The 17,569-nt window shown below is 54.2% G+C and overlaps 6 protein-coding genes across 6 annotated transcripts; 3 read left to right on the top strand and 3 right to left on the bottom strand.

Moving 5' to 3' along the window:
• Positions 1–8,143: 8,143 nt before the first annotated feature.
• Positions 8,144–8,986, bottom strand: A1O7_09981 (uncharacterized protein; the record flags this gene model as incomplete). Its single annotated transcript, XM_007763965.1, has 1 exon — positions 8,144–8,986. The coding sequence occupies one exon, from the start codon at positions 8,984–8,986 to the stop codon at positions 8,144–8,146; it is 843 nt and encodes a 280-aa protein (XP_007762155.1).
• A 991-nt stretch (positions 8,987–9,977) lies between these two features.
• Positions 9,978–11,162, bottom strand: A1O7_09982 (uncharacterized protein; the record flags this gene model as incomplete). Its single annotated transcript, XM_007763966.1, has 1 exon — positions 9,978–11,162. One exon carries the CDS (start codon positions 11,160–11,162, stop codon positions 9,978–9,980), a length of 1,185 nt encoding a protein of 394 aa, XP_007762156.1.
• Positions 11,163–12,321: 1,159 nt separating this feature from the next.
• Positions 12,322–12,607, top strand: A1O7_09983 (uncharacterized protein; the record flags this gene model as incomplete). Its single annotated transcript, XM_007763967.1, has 2 exons — positions 12,322–12,330; positions 12,392–12,607. The coding sequence occupies 2 exons, from the start codon at positions 12,322–12,324 to the stop codon at positions 12,605–12,607; spliced, it is 225 nt and encodes a 74-aa protein (XP_007762157.1).
• A 1,126-nt stretch (positions 12,608–13,733) lies between these two features.
• A1O7_09984 (uncharacterized protein) lies at positions 13,734–14,468 on the top strand (the record flags this gene model as incomplete). The annotated part of the gene is made up of 1 exon (XM_007763968.1): positions 13,734–14,468. The coding sequence occupies one exon, from the start codon at positions 13,734–13,736 to the stop codon at positions 14,466–14,468; it is 735 nt and encodes a 244-aa protein (XP_007762158.1).
• Positions 14,469–15,128: 660 nt separating this feature from the next.
• Positions 15,129–15,335, top strand: A1O7_09985 (uncharacterized protein; the record flags this gene model as incomplete). Its single annotated transcript, XM_007763969.1, has 1 exon — positions 15,129–15,335. One exon carries the CDS (start codon positions 15,129–15,131, stop codon positions 15,333–15,335), a length of 207 nt encoding a protein of 68 aa, XP_007762159.1.
• A 488-nt stretch (positions 15,336–15,823) lies between these two features.
• A1O7_09986 (uncharacterized protein) lies at positions 15,824–17,039 on the bottom strand (the record flags this gene model as incomplete). The annotated part of the gene is made up of 2 exons (XM_007763970.1): positions 15,824–16,908; positions 16,994–17,039. The coding sequence occupies 2 exons, from the start codon at positions 17,037–17,039 to the stop codon at positions 15,824–15,826; spliced, it is 1,131 nt and encodes a 376-aa protein (XP_007762160.1).
• Positions 17,040–17,569: the final 530 nt, after the last annotated feature.

Here is a 17,569-nt window from a genome sequence, read left to right on the forward strand (position 1 = left end):
TGGTACGCACGGAACGATTGCTCATCAGGCTTTGCTCAGCCCTAACCTAGCGGTGTCCTCCGTCCTTACAACCGCTGACACACGTCTTATGGGCAATTTCCCGCTCATGGTCATGCTCTATGACCAGAGTGTGAGATCGACTCGTCTTGTCACCACCTCGACGACAATCTCAACTGCCTGAGACCCAAATCACCCGTGTTGGTGTCTACGTCTCCAAGAATATGCCCGCGCTCGTCCCGTTTTGTCTCTCTCCAGAGTCTTAGTGCTGCAGCTGGGAGGGATCGCTAGGCCGGCCAAGGGACGGACCTGTCCTGCGTAGGACTGATTGGTCACCTGTCATGCAGTCCTCCCACACCATCGAATTTGCGTTCCAGACACAGTAGAACCTCATGCACAAGTCCATGCTCCTCGTCCAATTCTTGGTCGAGGGCGTGGGATGGCTTGCTCTCGTAAGTGGTTCTTGCCCGAAGAGCCTGCAGGGCAACGCTCATAGCATCTGCAGAGGCCCATGGTCCGTATCAGATTTTTGCGCCCTGCTCAGCACGGGCTAAACATGACACCCACATGGCGATGCACGAGCTGAATTCTTCAAGGGTCCTCACAAAGGCCTTCCGCAATCTGAAACATCTCTCTGGTGTTTCTGGAATGCTGACAGTCATCAAAAAATGCCGTCTTCCCGCCAGGTCCTTCAGGCTTCGAGGGACAACGACGTCAGCCCGCCGCAAAGTCCTGTCGCAGGCTCTCCCGTCGCAGCCGAGCTCACGAATCTCTTTACTCGTGGAAAGATCCGGCTAGCGGTCGGTCTCGTGCAGTGGCTTCATGTTCCTTGCGGATTACAGTCAGTGTGGGGTTGCCTTCGGAGCGATGTTGCGATGTCGCCAGTGGCCGTTCTGTGCGACTCGGGCATTGAGGGTATCCAGATGTTTCAATGACTCGTCGGCGCCTCCCTGCCCGACGACATGGATCGCCGCACAACTCGCAGAGCCGTAGGGGAGCCCTCCGTCATTCTACCGCCGTGCAAACACCCACCCACCGACTAGCACAATATTGTATCACCGTGAAGTTAACGCCTTCCCCAGCTTCAGTGCCGTATCCGTGAACACCACTCCCTTCAAGACCATGGCAGGAATCATGCGCTTGGTCCAGCTCGTGCCGACAATAGCCTTCATCCTAAAATTGACAGGTCAGATACGCTAATGCCCACTCGACCCCGCGCTGTCAACGGCTGCCCGCAGTGGCAACAGCAATATCGTTTCATGTGCGTTGAGCGCTTCAAATGCTTGCGCTACACCAGCCTACCCCACACCAAGCTGTCTGGCACTAAACGTCGCCTCCCTTCATGTGGCTGAAGACCATCTAGTGGTCCTTTCGCTCATCAGTGTCGCAACGAGTAGGATGGCGCATATTACAAAGACTCCGCGTCGAGGACTATGACTGCATGTCAGTGTCCTCGTCTCATCGACTAGATCAGCAGCCGAAATTGCAATATCACTGTCCACGAGGCATCAAGCTCGATATTACCTGATGCCCTTGTAGGTGCCGCCAAACCGAGCCTGAGCGACAGCGATCACCCGTGGTTGCGTCGATCATTTGACATGGTTCGTCCTTTCCTATGACCTCGGACGGCCAGCTGCATCTGCGTACACCAAACCGACCAGCATGCTCCTTGTTACCTTGGTCTCCCTGTCTTTCATGTCGATGCCGCACCATCCGTCGCATTCTTGGCTCGCAAATATACGTCTGAATCGCTCTCTTGTCTGCGATGAGCTATGCTGCCGACCCCACGCCCTCGTCCGCCAGTGATAAGTGCTGCTTATTGTTTGCACAAGTCCCTTGAGGCTAGCGTGGCTGTAAAGGGAAGATGTCGTCCACCCCAACTTCGCAAGGATTGTGCTAGGACTATGCGGTATTCATTGTGCTCAGGCGAGGGTATCTCACTGGTTCAACCCTAAGGTCGACGAATGGGTTAACGCCACAGCAAGGAGATCAGCGGCGCCTAAATCTGTCCAGGCGAAATTGCGACATGCAGCACGAACAAACCGTGCGTGATACTCGTATGCTAAAGACCCTTGATCAGGCCATGTCGTAAGCCGCCCCCAGCGTGTTGCTTTTGTTGAGTGCAGAAACTAAACGTAGGGAATCTGAGACGGAGTCGAGCCACATGCAAAACCTTTTGTCCGAGTCCATCCTAGACTACCCAATTGGTGGGTGAGAATGTGGCGAAGGCAAAGGAGGATCCCCCGGAGAAATGCAAAGGCCCGGCCATGCCGTGCGCCCACGGACCGTCCGTCTCTCTCCGAGCCTGGTCCGGATATTTGTGGGACTACACAGTATGCACGAATAGCGCTGACCAGGACGGAGTACGCGCTACTACTCCAGTTCCAGCCTTGCGGCTGGTAAGCTCTCACTTTATCTGCCACTGACGCGACACGATATCTCTTTAGAAGAATGCTGCTAGGCTGCTTTGGATCGTCACCAATGACGCAAACCGAAGTCTTCAGCCTTGACAGCCTTGCTCTACCTGATGGCTGCTGAGCGGCCTTCCTCCGTTCACAGATAACAGTGCGTGGAGGTGTGTACACCTACTGCCTATATTGGCAAGCATGCAAGGAGATCTGTTTACGTCAAAGGTGGGTGGGATAACGGGACGCTTCTGTCAGATGCTCATGGGCTCCAGTATATGCCAAGGTTTCAACAATCGGCTGTGCTGCCAGCAAGCTTGCATTGTTTCAAGGCCATTCGGGCGAAGAAACGTTCACAATCACCGCCAGGCCCCGTCTGATGCTCACGGGCGAAGGCTCGGGAAAGGAGGCGCACAATGAGGCGAGCCGTGTTTGGCCGAGTCCCAGTGCATTGCGCGTACGCGCATTCCATGGCCGACACGGCTGGATCTTGCCATCGACTTCGTCCACGTCGACTGAAGATCATGTGGCTCTGCACAGGGTCCTCGAGGAGGGGTTTGTGTGGCACGGTTTCTGGTTACACTACCATGGCCCAGTACACATGTACCTGCTTTCAAATGGAAGCGTCTTTGAAGCTGACCACGAAAGTTTCCCAGCTCCTCGGCTAGCTTTAAAGCCGTACATTCTCATATCAACCCCGCATTTACGCACGGTCCGTGGCAAAACACCACACCCTTTTCAAGAGAATTGTACAGCCTGCCGGATTCGCATGGAAAACTTGAGCCCCAGATGACGGCGCGAATGATAGCACTCCCACCACTTCTGGCCGCCTTAGAGACGCACGGTATTTCAGCACCAGAGACAGCCCCATGGTAATCACGTCCTATCTCAAAGGGTGGAGAACACACAAGGGTGCGGTGTCCAGGTCTAGACCGTCACCTTGCTGTGGTCACGAGATACTTCCGGCCGAGCCCTTACAGCCGTATATCAGCCTTAGCAAGCACTTTCGCTACTAGTGTTGATGTACGAATACACGTTCGAGGGATTGAGAATCCACAGCTACGTTGCCCTCGCATTGTCATCCTCATCGGACTACGAAGTTTGCGCCCTGAGGATCTTTGGTAGCGGGCCAGCGCAGACCCTGGAGCGTGTGGCCATATGCCTCGTCGCTTCCCACTCCCCGCCCTTCCTTGCAGGAGTCTTACCGCGTCTCGTTTGTCGGAGCAGTGCCGGCTGTTCCCAAGAAAGGTGCGGCCGCAAGCTTGGCTCACAAGCCATAGCCAAAGCACTCCCGGTCTTGCGAAATCGAGCCAAGCATGTCCGGACTCGGACCCGGACTCGTACAGTCAACTCTGAAACCTCCTCAATCAATCCATCACATTATGGTCACCAGGTCTATCATGTGGCGTGTTTTTCTGTCGCGCCCTCTGACTCTTCACGTGTCTCCCCTCCAGTGTCCCGTTGTGCGTGGACAGCCACGGTCCGCGGAGGGTATTTGTTGACGAGCAAGGCATCTCTTTACCGTCGATCAAACAAGCCCACCAGTGGGACCAAAGCACCATGAAACTTACACCCCACGACGAGGCCAGACCTACCACCTCTGCCGACATTTCAACGCTTGCAAACGTGTTCCAAAGTCATGAAGTCCACCTGATCGCCGGCGTGGAATCCTGACGCTTATGTGATAAGGAAAAGATGACAGCGGGTTCAATGAAATCTGAAGACCTCCACTTTCAAGCGTGTTTCCTCGAGTAAGTAAAATCGTCCCAGACGCTGCTCCTCAGATATCCGCCTCAACCCAACCCCATCACCTCGCGGGTACATTTGTGTAAGTACCCAGGTCTATCTTCTCTTGAGAATCCTGAGCGTTCTGGGCATCCCATACTAACTCTACAAGTCCACGCTCATCCACCGATCGCCGCAACTGCGCGATCCCTCCCTTCATGCACTTATTGAGCTCCTCATACCTTTCATGGAGAAAGACTACAGCGTTGGAAACCTGAGCCTTGGTACGTCTCTCTCTCCCCGCGTCGGGATACTGGGCCAAGCCCCGAATACGATGTCGAACGCCCTAGGGACGTACTTGCCCGCCCGCCTTACACATTTAGTCTCAGCTCCCTTCTGGCCAGCGCGCTCGGCAACGGCGGATATGTCCCGCTTGCTTTGCGTAAGGACCGGCATTGTTCTACCACGGTACGACAAAGCGTTGCGCTGTATGTTCTGTCCGAATGTGCCTCTTATCTGCTAGCGGGGTGCGATCTTGCCCCTGGGTATGCTTTCGTGACAGGTAAGTGAAAAGAAGACAAGAGGGTAACTTGGTAAGAGGATCGAGCAAGCCGCCGGCACCAACATCATCGGGAGAATCTATAGCGGGTGTGACGCTTTCCCTACGTATATACTCCGCAATCGGAACCAAGTCGGGCCTGGAGACGGGAGGAAGACTAGCACAATCAGAGAGAGGGTCGGTCAGAAGCCTAGCTTAATTGGAGAGTCCAAGCTCGTCCTTAGTGATGGACATAGCAGCGTGGATTAAATGTATCCCACCTGGCGGAACGGCTCGTTGGGTGAACGAGTAGAGAGCCTCTGCCGGCTTCAATACCTTTCGACGTGTCTGCCTATCTACCTACGCATAACGGGTGTCTCGCTAAATGACTGAGTGAATGAGCAAGCCAGTCTCCCACAAGCAATATCTCCCACGAGCTCCTACCTCTCACGAGCTTCCCGTTGGTCTTCGCCGTCGCCGGTGCTGCCGCTGCCGCTGCCCTGACTCCCAAGTATTGGCTGCCGGAACTGCATACCTCGCTTGATGTTATATCAGGGGACATAGAGATTGACCGTCCCACCTCCCCAGCGTCAACTCGGTCAAACCTTGTTCAACGTAGATATCTCGTCACGATAGGTCCGCAGTTGAGGAGACATTGGAAAATCCAGCTCGGGGCTCAAGCCCGCCCGCCAGCCCGCCAGCCCGCCAGCCCAGCCCAGCACCGAAACTTCAGCTCTCAACTCGGTGGGCAGGATCCTCGACAAGCACTGTCTGCGAAGACCCTTTCCTGTGCGCCACAGGCGGTAGAGTCCCTCCACGGCGCAAATCCAGGCGCGCCACACGTCTGCTCGAATGCAGGGTACGTAAGGCTGAGTGAGGCATAGTGTATAGGGAGCGCTCTGTTTGAGTGGTTCGGGGAGGGACAAGGGCAGCGAATGTCCTTCACACCGACGGCCGTAACTTGGGCATGAAAACCGACACTCATGACCTATAGGGCGGGATGAGCGGAATGCTCAGGTTGCGACTCGTTATTATGGTGAAAGGTGTACTAATTATAAAGCCATGAGACAAGCTGAGCATGAGCAGCACTGCTCCACTCCAGGTCAGCTACAGTACCTTGACGGGATAAACGACAGGCTGGGTAGCACCTTCAATTTGTGGAAGTTGACCCTCCATTGAACAATGCGACATGCGGCTCGGCTGGATGCGAGACAAAGAGCAGCGCCTACATGAGCCAACACAACAGGTACGCCGTGGGGGCCTGGAAAAGGTGGCGTCCATGAGGCCCTGTGCGCTTGGACGCTTCAGATCGGCGCGAGAGCTGTATTTCGCAGCTTCCACTTCGCCCTGACCAGCCTTCGCAGAACCTTCAAGAGCCATGCCACACGCGATGTGAGATCCAAGCCTTTGACGACTTCCTCCAGGAGATATATTACCCTTGGCTATTCTATTACTACAACACTGACTCTGCTGCAATGGGTGATGACAGAGCGGTCGAGGCGACATTCAAAAGCTCAATGAACGTGATGTAGGGCGGCGGAGCAATGCACCTGTTGGTGAGCCCTGGTCGTAGCTATATTGCTGGGCTACCGTGCGTCTGACCTCTTCCCCGGCTGTTGGCACCTGCCTGGCTTGCTGCAGCAAATGTCTCCATTTAACAATCCAATTCATGAGACACTCATGATTGGGTTCAAGACTGAGGCGCGTAGGAACGTAGGTCAAGCAGCTGATGAGATGAGCGAGTGTAAGAATGAGCGCTCGTGTAGTCGGATATTCTTCCAATAGCCGGGCGAGCTGTGGGGAGGGTGTTTGGAAGGGACATCGACGCAGTGGATGCTTTCGTGACCGAACCTGTACCAGCGAGAGAGTATTTTAGCAACGCTTCGAAAGTCCCCAACCCTACCAGGTGAGCCAACAGTTCTGTCGCTCACACGTATCGTCTTCTCATAGTCACTTGGGCACGGATAAACGGTCTGACGGTTCCCTACTGCACAACGCGATGCCCAAAGCCCGTGATGGTCCGGCAAAAGCAAGAAATCAATGTTGACTCATTCACCCCATGCTGCATGGACCAAGAAGGGGTCTGAAAGTCCCAGTGGACATGGCAGCCGGGACGAAACAGCATCCTCTCCTGTCGCCTTCATTCGTGGCGCCTGCAGAGCCTTGGTGATGTATTTACTCTTCGCGGAGTGATTTTGAGCCTTACAATATTGGCCCAAGAACGCAAGCAGTAAGGCAAGACCTGATCAAGGGTCTAAATCAAACAACGCATGCAAGTACCGAGATTCCTGTAGGGAGTGAAGGGACAGCACGACCATAAGACCAAACGAAACACTTGGAAGCAAGGACTTGTTTATCTGGGCCAGCATTCGATCAAGGAGGTGCTCTAGCGGGTCACTGTAGCCCAGGCCCACAGCTGGCAAAGTTCAAACTGTCGTGTCATAGGCGCAGTGTCGGCTGATACAAAACAATATGGCATACATGCGATGTCCGCTGCATCACTCTAGGGGTACTGTGTGGACGGGTTGTCAACTTCATGGAGCGTTAAGGTCAAACCATCAGTCTATACCTCCCGTGGGAAACCCCCTCTTATTGAATGAGATCCCACACTGCGACTTTTGCGTCCCTTAATACTCATGCACAGTCCCTGAGCAGCTCAAGTCGAAAAGACCAGTGGAGAAATGGTCCGGGTACTCGCGCAAAGCGCAGCTGCAGAGACCTTTCGCAGCCACATTGTTGCCCACGGCGCCAGGAGATTGCGCAACGATGCGGAGTCCAGACTCACCTGTTGACACATATTCGCCCCCACAAGGCAGCTTCGTTAGTGCGCAGGGCTTAGCGATACCACGGTCGGTAGTAGAGCTGATACGATTGGATGATACCAAGAGGAAGGCTGTATTCGGTACACCGTATCGTCGGTCACAATAGGGACGGTGCGAGGTTCCAGCGCCGAGTTCGACATTGCAGAATTGGGGGTGAGGTGGCATTAACAGGGAAAGTGAATCTCTTTCACAGGTGACGGGAAGACGTAACCGAATCTTGGCGCCAGCAGCCGCCGCAAAGTACTCCGTACGTCACCGGCCCCATGCTCTCGGGTCACTTCGCGCTCAACTGCAGGTTTCCATCAGTCTTTGCCACCGCGGCTGCTCTGGGGTGCATACGGGTGTCAATCGGATACTAGGGACATCGCATACTGTTATGCCTGTTCGTGGGAACCTTTTCATGCCACGCGACCCAAAAAATAGTACTGCTTAGAACCCAAGTTCTCTGCCGCGAGAACTCATCCGAGTCATCAACTATTCAGGCCGGATGGAGCGGCCTCCTAGTCGGGTATATCAGAGCCGCCTGTGCTAAGTACCAAGGTACATGTCATCACTCAGACCCCGCATGCTAAAAGATGTCGCTGTCATGAGAAAACGTTGTCAACAGAATGCCACCGAATATCCACCAGAATTTTTCACCAAAAGCGAACCTCATCTTAGTCATAACTCTTCCGCCGGGTTGCATGACTGTGTCTGCTCCGCTGGGTATCCTTGTCTCTGTTGTCCCGACTATGACTCCTCGACCTGTCACTGCCGCTGTCGCCTTTGTTGTATTTCCTCTCCCATCGATCCTGTTCTCGGTCCCGCTTTTCTTCTCGCCACTTTCTGTGCTTGCCGTAGTCCTTGCCACCTAGCCATCCGACAAGTGCGCCACCGACTGTACCTAGACCTGGGAAGATCAGGTCGCCGATGAGACCTCCGCCTGCAGCGCCGAGGAAACCGTCTGCGTTCGTTGACCGCGAGTTGTCTGAGACCCGACGGGGACGATTCTTGTGCCTGTGCCTGTGGCTCTCGGGGTCTGAGGAATAGTCCAGTCTTGAAGGGTCATTGTAAGAACCTCGGTGGTGGGGTCGATGGTGTGACTGTGCGTAAGGTTGTTGTTGGAGATAGGGCCCTTGAGGCACGTAACGGCCTGGAGGATACGGCGCCAAATGTTGCCCTGGATTGGCTTGATAGTTCGGCTGATTGAGCGCGTATGTGGGTTGACTCGACAGAGAAGGTCGTTGTTGGCCGGGAGGAGGTAGCTGTGACTCTTGGGCGAAGTGTACTTTGGCCTCGTTATTCAGTGGTTCATAAGGAGGCGGCGGTCGAGGAGCCGCGTGAGGAGCGTAGGGCGATGGTGGTGCGTTGCTGCCGAACTGTGGACTTGGATGACCAGGTTGATAACCAAAACCAGGCTGCGGTTGACTCGGTCTCTGTGTTTGAGGCAGGTACGGACCAGAACTCTGTTGCTCCAGAGGAGGCCTGGCGCCAGGTGCGAAGTATTCTGTTGCTGCCATGGCGTATTCTTCAAGATACAGGAGTAGATGAGGAGGAACAGGTGATAGACAGACTTATAAGAGGAATGTCAACCATATACGAGTTCCCCGGATTGCGGATCCTTCAGAGAGGCAAGACACTATAAGAGTTGAAGACTGCCTAGCGAGGCTAAATACTGGGTCGTGGAATGTTCCAATGTTGGTAATCCATGTAGCGAACCGAGTCACAAGCCCGAGTCATGGGGCCGGTAGAGAAATCGATCTGAAGGACTGGAGCAAGGCGGAGTGTATCATCCGTTCTGATCTTCCGTTTAACAGCCTCCTGAAACACACGGTGGTATTATTCGGCGGACCTGATTTGCGAAGGCTACCACACCCCAAAGGTGGCGCAAGCTGGTGATGGGCTTGGGAGCCTCAGAGAACTTTGTGACGCGAAAGGTCCCTCGTATTTATTGTGCCCTGATCATCCCGGCACTCCCAACACAGCACGCCCGACTCCGGGGACGGTTCTCTCTTGGCCATTGCTATTGGAAGAAAAGCGATTCGGTTCCTTGTCTGCTCAAACCTAGTGCAGCCAGCTGCTTCTCGAATTGCGCAAGATCGAAGGGTCGGCAAGGCGGTACTCCGTAGCAAACAGGAGGGTTGGCGTAGGCCTCCAATCATTGACGTCACAAAGGGTCTGCCAAGCTGCCACACTGAACCGCTCCGCTTCAGGCTCTTATTGGCCGGTCATGTCTAGAGATGGCAGACGGAAGACCACGCTGTTGCACGAAGAACTTTATCGAAGATACAGTGCATGTCGAGAAGCTGAAGACGGCGGGAGAGGAACATTCGCATTTGCATGTGCGTTGCCAACCCCATGCATATCGACTTACAACAGTTCGCCTTGCAAACACATGCCTTGCCCCGGCGCCCCGTATTGCCCGCCTACTTTTCACAAATATTCAAGGTATCATAGAAGTACACTCGACTGGCTGGAGATAGTGACAAGAACAAAGTCTCGTACAGATACTTAGGCGACAACCTCGCCTACGTCCACCAGAATAGGCGTCCATGGCTTGGCTGCCGGCTCTTCGGTCTCGCTGGGTAACCGGAACTCGGTCGGGCTGTAAAGATACCAGCCCTTCAATGCGGCGACTGCGGCGCGAGTCCTTGCCTCGTCAAGGCTGGCTCCTGCACCCTCGCCCAACAGGTCGCTGCCTGAGTAAATCCCAACAACATACACAGGCGTTCTGCTTTTGCGTCCCGTCTCGCTCAGTATTTTGGCCACGGGTGCCTGAAACCCTTCTCTTCCACAAAGTTTGCTCAGATCCCTAGTCGGGGTCTTGAACTGAAAAAGACTCGACATGTCTAATTGGCGAGACATGAAGTGGTCGCTGTAAAATTTCTTCGCTGCTGCCCGTCCAGCATGCAGATATACCGCGCCGATGACAGCCCTCACAAAGTTGGTGCTTGCCCGTTGCAGGGTGACGCCCTTGGATTTGAGATGTTCTGGGTCTACCGGTCGCTCTAGTGGTTCGCCAAATTGATCGTAGTGCACCGACTTTGCGCTCAGGGTTCGGGTCCATGTTGCCCGTGGGTCGCTGCTCTTAGCGACTGCGTCTGGACTATCCTTCTCTAATCTTGTGTCCGGCGGCATTCTCTTGAATTGTAGTAGCCCGGGGTCAACCTCACCACCTGGTTCTGCTGCGGCTTCCACACCCCATTCCCTAGCCATCTGTGTCAAGGTCGCTGGGCCATGGTATGCATACATTGCGGCATAAACCACCGCAAGCGGTAATCTCGGATACTGGCTGATGATATACTCGGATGTGTAGTAACCCAGCAAGTCATTGCCAAGCAAAGCAAACGGTTTGTTGTTGAACCGTATTGAGGTGTCCGCGGACTCGTCCACCAGAGTCCTTGCTAATGTCTCAAGAGGGAACCGTGATGGGAGGGATAACCGAGCATGGAGGGCTGCTAATTTCGCAGATGTTCTCGCCGCGGTGACCGGAGGTGAGGGTAATGTCATGAGCGTTTCTTCAGGAAGGTATGGTCCATCTGTCGTAGGTGCCTCAAAGACATCTTCAGCACCAGCGGGGACAGCTGCTATTGCTTGGAAGCGTCGTATACTGGAGAACGGAGAAGGGAGGATGTCGGGTCTCGTTCGTGGTGAGAGTACACTCCCGCTCCATCTCAGGAGCCTCAACCTCTTCATCGGAGCTACCACCGCTCCACGAAATAGGTCCTATAGCTCCGTATGCTTTCGGGCTATGAGTCAGGATCTAGGGCAAAGGAAACCCTGACGGAGGGACAAGTGCGTCTCCAGCTGGTTGATGGCACGTTTTTCTCCTGCGACACGAGACCATCGGATTGGGACACGCGAAAGAAATTCATCTGGAAACGATCGCAGCCAATTAGAGCTTGGCTTGGCAATTATCCCAAAAAGGAAGCGTGCTTGTCCACTTCGGACCCCTTCAACTCAACTGTCCCTGTCTTGTCCCAAACTGTTCTTCTGGGTTCCAAGTTCACCGTTGCTGCGTCGGTCATGAAACACCTTCATCAGTCCAATTAGAGTAATCTAATGTGGTTGCGCAGCAATCATAGGTGCACAAAGCTTGGGAATCACGTTGCATATGAAGTCGCCTCGATCCTTGTTCAAGATGTCGTTTCGAACAGATACGGGTTCATCATGGCCACCCTGCTTCGTGGGTGCACGGCTAAGCTCTCTGTGCTTGTGGCTCGCCTGCTTCAAGTTGCCAATCACCTTTCATGCTGGCTTTTTGCAGGGGTGCTACTGCTGGACCAGTAGGTCTGCCTGGAGTCAGGTTTGACTGGCTCGATTCTTCGACATTCGAAAGTCTATTCAACCACAGTTTTCCCAAGCAAGGGTGTCATCTCGGCTGTCTATTTGATATGTCCAGAGATAGCGGAACCTGCGCCGCCAACAAGACGTGTTGATTGATGCCGTCGGGCAGAAGCACAAATCAAGCGGTTTGTAGTACTCGCAAATACTGAATCGGGAAGGCGGTCCCTACATGGGCAAAGTCTGGGTGCACCCGGTCGACACATGCGTGAAGTACTGCGTAATCTGTTACACAGTAGACAACCTGATTCATGGGTGAGTCCAAGTTTTGGGGCGCGACCTCTTGGCTTGGCATTCAGTGTTTGCAAAATTAGGAAGGTTAGGGAGACTGTCCGGACAAGAACAGCAGCCCATGATCAAGTATGAAGGCGGAATCTAATCGGCCTTGTGAGCCGGCAGAGCTTCGTTTATCAGAACGATAGAAACGCTACAGTGGCTGCCCAAGTGCTGACGGACGCAACTCCGCAGTATTACAGCTATCGAGCCCTGAGCCCCGAGCTCTCAACATACAATGAGGCTGGTACCGGCCACTATTGAGATACCTAGGTACCATCACGAATGCGGAGCTGACAGAGCGCTAGGTCGACGCACAGCTGAGCGACTGTCTCCGGCGCGAGATCGAGCATGTTGGATTGTCTTCCGTGGGCAACGGCCAACGTTACGTCCAATCTGGTTTCCCCGAGCGATATGCTGGGCTGCTTACCTGGCTCGAGACCTGTACAGCTCGTCGGGCGAAAGAGAGCCTGGACAACAATGTGGAAAGGGTCCACGAGCAGGCCTCCGACGAGACCAGCTAGTCGGGGTTCAGCTGCACAAGAGCGCATAGGAATGACGCTGTCGTCAGCCGCGGAAGTTACTGCGCACCCAGCAGCTCCTGCTCTTCTGGGTGATAATGGTAAACCCAGCTAGAGCCACATCAGGATGATACGTCCGTTAAAGGCACCGAAATCACATTACATGCATGCCAAGCTGGAAACTGCCCGGCTAGATTGTTCGCACTGCGAAAGCTCTTCGGGCTACCATGAAGGCAATCTCAGACGTTTGTCGTTCCTCGCTTCTCGGCAATGCTTCTCGTTGCCGAGCTCATACAGTAGTATACTACTCTTCTTCGTTCCTCGTCTAACCAAGTCAAGGCGGCGATGAAGCATGAGCGTGGCTTGCCTCAGCTGGTGTCTTGGCTTCCGAAAGGCTTGTCTACCCTCTCACAGAGCTTCAAGTTATTTGGGATAACAGTTGGTAAAATAGTAAGCACTATTTTATGCCAAGACATCACAACATCCGGCTTTATGGTCAAGTGGAGGCGAATTACGCTGTGGAATCGTGGCTAGGAACTAATCAGGCTGTGAGCTCCTCTGCTCGAGGTGAATTGGTCCTGCGGGTGTAATCAACAGTGTGTATTTCTCCAGCCAATGACACCTAAAGTGCGCTATAGTGTCTTGGCGCGTGCTTTATCAGCCAAATCTCCCGGCCGCAGTAGCAGCTCATACCTCGTTCACCTCATTTTAGGTACCTTTGTCATTCTTCTCGACTGTTCTTCTGTGCTTGCCGTTGTTGACCGTTACACTCGTGCTGAGTGGCGCCATGCTCTGCCATATGGCCTTGTCAATTTGGGACAATGCTGCTACCAATTCGATCTGGCGCCACTGAAGACACCACGTTAGCGGATCCTTCACTTCAAGCCAGCTACATGGCCAGTATGGCTATAAAGGAGGGCCTGCCTCACCTCTGTAGACGATTCTTCTCTCCATCAAACAGCACAAACAACAAACAACCATCCGACTTTCCTTTTATATTTCCTTATTTCCTTATCTGTCACTTTTTGGGACCAACTGCCTAACATTCTTTCCAACCACTTCTAATCAAGAGAACACTTAATTCCAATCGTTCAATTACCTTCAACTCACAACAATTCCACATCTCAAAATGTATGCCAACACCATCGTCCTCGCTCTCCTTGCCGCCACTGGCACCCTTGCTGCTCCTCACAGTCGCCGCTCCTATGACAACACCGTCACGGTCATCCTGTGTGACGGTGGCGAGACCGGTGCTCAGGTCAGTGGCCTGTCGTCGACAGAACGGGCCATGGGTACTCCAGCCACGAGCGGTCCTTTCACCACGATCGAGATCTCCCTCGGAGCGGATGTCGCAAACAAGGACCTTCGTTGCCAAGCTCTCGACAATTACGGCAATGCCATCGTCGGAGTCCGCGGTGCCAACGTTGATACCACCTTCTCGGACGCCGACAAGGGTGCCTGGACCTTCAGACAAGCTGCCTATGTCAGCGAGGTGGTCTGCGACCCTACCTTTGTGAAGATCGACCCCAACTCGGACGAGCTGAGCCTGCGCGTCATCTTACAGAGCCTGTCGACCGACACTGGTTCTCAGACCGTCCTCCCCGCAGGTTCCTCCGCGACATCCACTCCTGCCGGTTCCTTCGGCCCCTACGAGACTGTCGAGCTCTCGGTCGGTTCGCTGGTCGAGAAGCAGGACTACCGCTGCAAGATCCTGGATATGGCGGGCGCACCTCTGATCGTCCTCCGTGGTGAGAACCGCGACATCACCTTCTCCGACGCCGACAAGGGTGCTTGGACCTTGGAGACCCCGAGCGAAGTCCACAGCATTGTCTGCGACCCTAGCTTTGTCGCTCAGAAATTGTAAACGGGGTTCCTGATGACATGGACTGCGCGGCTTGAAATGAAGCACACGTACAACATCGGTGACTGGCATTGGATTTGTTAATGAGTTGCATAGCGATTGGCGTTCTTTGTTTTCTTTACCCTCTGCATAAGCGACCGGCGTTCTTGATTTCAATACACTCCTTTACATAGAAAAAATAATAAAAAACCTCTTTGAGGAAACTCTGTTCCTTTTCCAGTCGTACTTGATGACAACTCGACAATGTCGGGATCCCGGGCACTGCTAAGTATTGGCAATTAGGGGAGACAAATATCATGCATGCCTGAATTTGCAATAGTGCAGGCAGGACACGATTTGAGAGGAGTAGATGTTCAGTCGGCGTATTTGCGAATGCGGTGGTCAAGCAGTGAAGCCGAAACCGTCAGCATCGAAGAGCTGCTGATACTGGGTCCCGGTGTGTAGCTTGTGGACGGCAGGTTTGCCGAGCGAGCTAGCATCCGCCAATCACATCTCGCCAAATCCACTTCCTCTGCATCCTCCATCACTCGAACCTCCAACTCCAAGCTCAAACTTCCCTCGACGAGAACATCCGACCGTCCGCCCCACGATCCTCCCCCTCTCCTACCCTTCGTCCTCCTCTTGTCTCACGTCTCACTGCTTCACCCCGACCTCAGCAGCACCATGGGTGGCGGCGGCAAGGTTCCCTACCCGAAGCACGTCTGGTCCCCGGCCGGTGGATGGTACGGCCAACCACATAATTGGAAATCAAACACAATAGTCATGGGCGTGGTGATTGCGGCGTGCACGGCGCTGGCGTGGAGAGTTTCTGCGGAGAGGGAAGTGCGATACAAGATGCCTAGGGAGGACGTGTTCTTTCCGAGTCGGTAGTAAGTCTGACCTTGAAGCGATTGACGGCAACGGGTGGCCAATGGAGTACCTCTGCTGATACTCTTGCAGTTGGAGCAGACAGATCATAGAGCACGAGAAGGGCCAAAGAGGACAATGAAGAACTGCGCGACCTGCGACCTGCTGGTGATCAAACAGGCGAACACCCACTCATCGGTCACCACAAGGGCAGTGAGCCACGGCGCGCAACTTGCATACCTACAATGGTGTAGATGTGGAGGTCGGACAAGGACGAGCAGGTGAATGGCTCATACTACTGTACCAGAGCAAGGAGGAGATGTGGGCCATCCGAAGCCCATCCGCTCGCGTTCCTCGGTTACCTCCTTGTCAAAATGATTGGCGAATCATGGCGCACTCGAAACTTGTACATACATATCAGCGACGTGAAAAGCAAAATGAACAGCTTCACGAGGGCGCCGCGATACGTATGTCTCATCCGACATAAAAGATCGCCGGGTACAGTGGTGGTGTCAAGGTACCATCGGCGTGTATGAAAGCTGTCGGTCTATATGCTGTCGTTCTCTTCGCAAGTACTCTAGAAATCGCTCAGGATACCTCTGCCCGTTCCAAGAGTCGCCGTCTGCGGCCGCCACAGCCGGCATACCGATCTGCTCAATCGCATACCCAGCTGCTACCGTGGCATGTATGAGGGCAAGCAGAAGCCGTTTCTGATCGTCCGGGACGACAAGATCCTGGAGCACACTTCCATCAGGACTCGTCACGCCGGTCAGCCCCATCGCCAAGGCTCCCAGAAAGGTATTCCCTGCGCCCGTAGGGTCCATCACCCGTTCTTTGCTCTGGTGGTATGGGCGAAGATGCAGACCCTCCAAGCTATATGCAGTGTACGTTCTGCAGCCCTGCGCGCCCTCCCTGATCACCACGGTTGCGCGAAGCGGCCTTCCTGCCACTGCAGACTGGCCACCAAGCAACCACCTTACCTGCGTTTCCCTCGACTCGAACCCCGCCATCTGCTTGAAAAATGCGGCAAACTCATCTGCATTCGGGCTCACCACATCGACATACCCAACCGCAACCTTTAACCGGGCCACCTCCTCCGGCGTGCACAGATCTGGAACCGGTTCCCATACGAAGATTGGCCACAGCTCAGCATCCACGGCGTCGGGACTGAGACCTCGTTCTCGTAGCAGGTCTCGCCGTCGCCCCAAGATTCCGTTCACAAGACTGATACACCGAGCGGGCGAACAGACCATGTGGAAACTCCGCGCGAGGACCTGTTCGTCGGACAGATCCTTCTCGTCGAGCCGTAACTTTGGTGTCAGGTACTTGAACGCTCTATATTCGTTCGCGCCGTAGCCGTTCCACGCCATCGTGGTGAGTCGGTTCAAATCGCGCCGGAAGACGCAATTCGTGTGCCACGTGTTGATCAGCTGGTGGAACAGTGCCGGGAAGTCTGCGCCCATGTCTACAATCCAGCTTACGAGGTGGGCGTGCTGGACGCCTGCGGCGAGTCGGGCACCGAGGGCGGCGTAGGTCCCTGCGCCGCCAATGATGTTTTGTTGCGATGTCTGGCTGTTGTCGAGGTATTCGATCTTGTCTAGGTACCGAGTGAATTCCCCGTTTAGTACATACGTGCCGCTTACAGTAAGGGTCAAGCGAGGCAGACAGACAGACAGACAGACCTATGATGAACATTCCGAGCGTGCAGAACGCGAGTCTTTGCTCCATCTTGGGATGCCGATCCTCTTCGCAGAACCGACTACCACAATTACCTCGTGGCTTGATCGTCAATGCTGTGTCCACGGTACCTCGTATCGAGGGGACAGGAATGCGAACTCTCAGTGAGCCTTTCTGTAGATAGCGAGGCTCTGTATGCCGCGCATCGGACTTCACCGGCAGACACTCCCGACATACTGTGTTCTGAGTAGACGGGTATTGTCCGATACGAAACCTCCAGTCCCCAATCTTTTCCACTACTCGTGCCTGTTCGTTCCTGCATTGACGACCAGTAGCGGAAGAGTCCACGTGTTCATTAACAGTCACAGGAATTGCGGTCCACAAAGTAAGCCTCGACGGAAGATCTCAGGTACCACCTGCTGCCATGTGTTTCTACATCGGAGACTTTGTTGACCCGAATCGTGTCGTAAGGCGTGGACAGCGCGACGTTGCAACAGGAGAGTAACGACGTCGATCTTGGCCGAGGGTGGCAAGTGCTGGCCGTTGTAACTCTGTACTTTACAGACTCGTGTATCTATTTT

The sequence above is a fragment of the Cladophialophora yegresii genome, assembly GCF_000585515.1.
Source record: "Cladophialophora yegresii CBS 114405 chromosome Unknown aczIN-supercont1.7, whole genome shotgun sequence".
Taxonomy (NCBI): domain Eukaryota; kingdom Fungi; phylum Ascomycota; class Eurotiomycetes; order Chaetothyriales; family Herpotrichiellaceae; genus Cladophialophora; species Cladophialophora yegresii.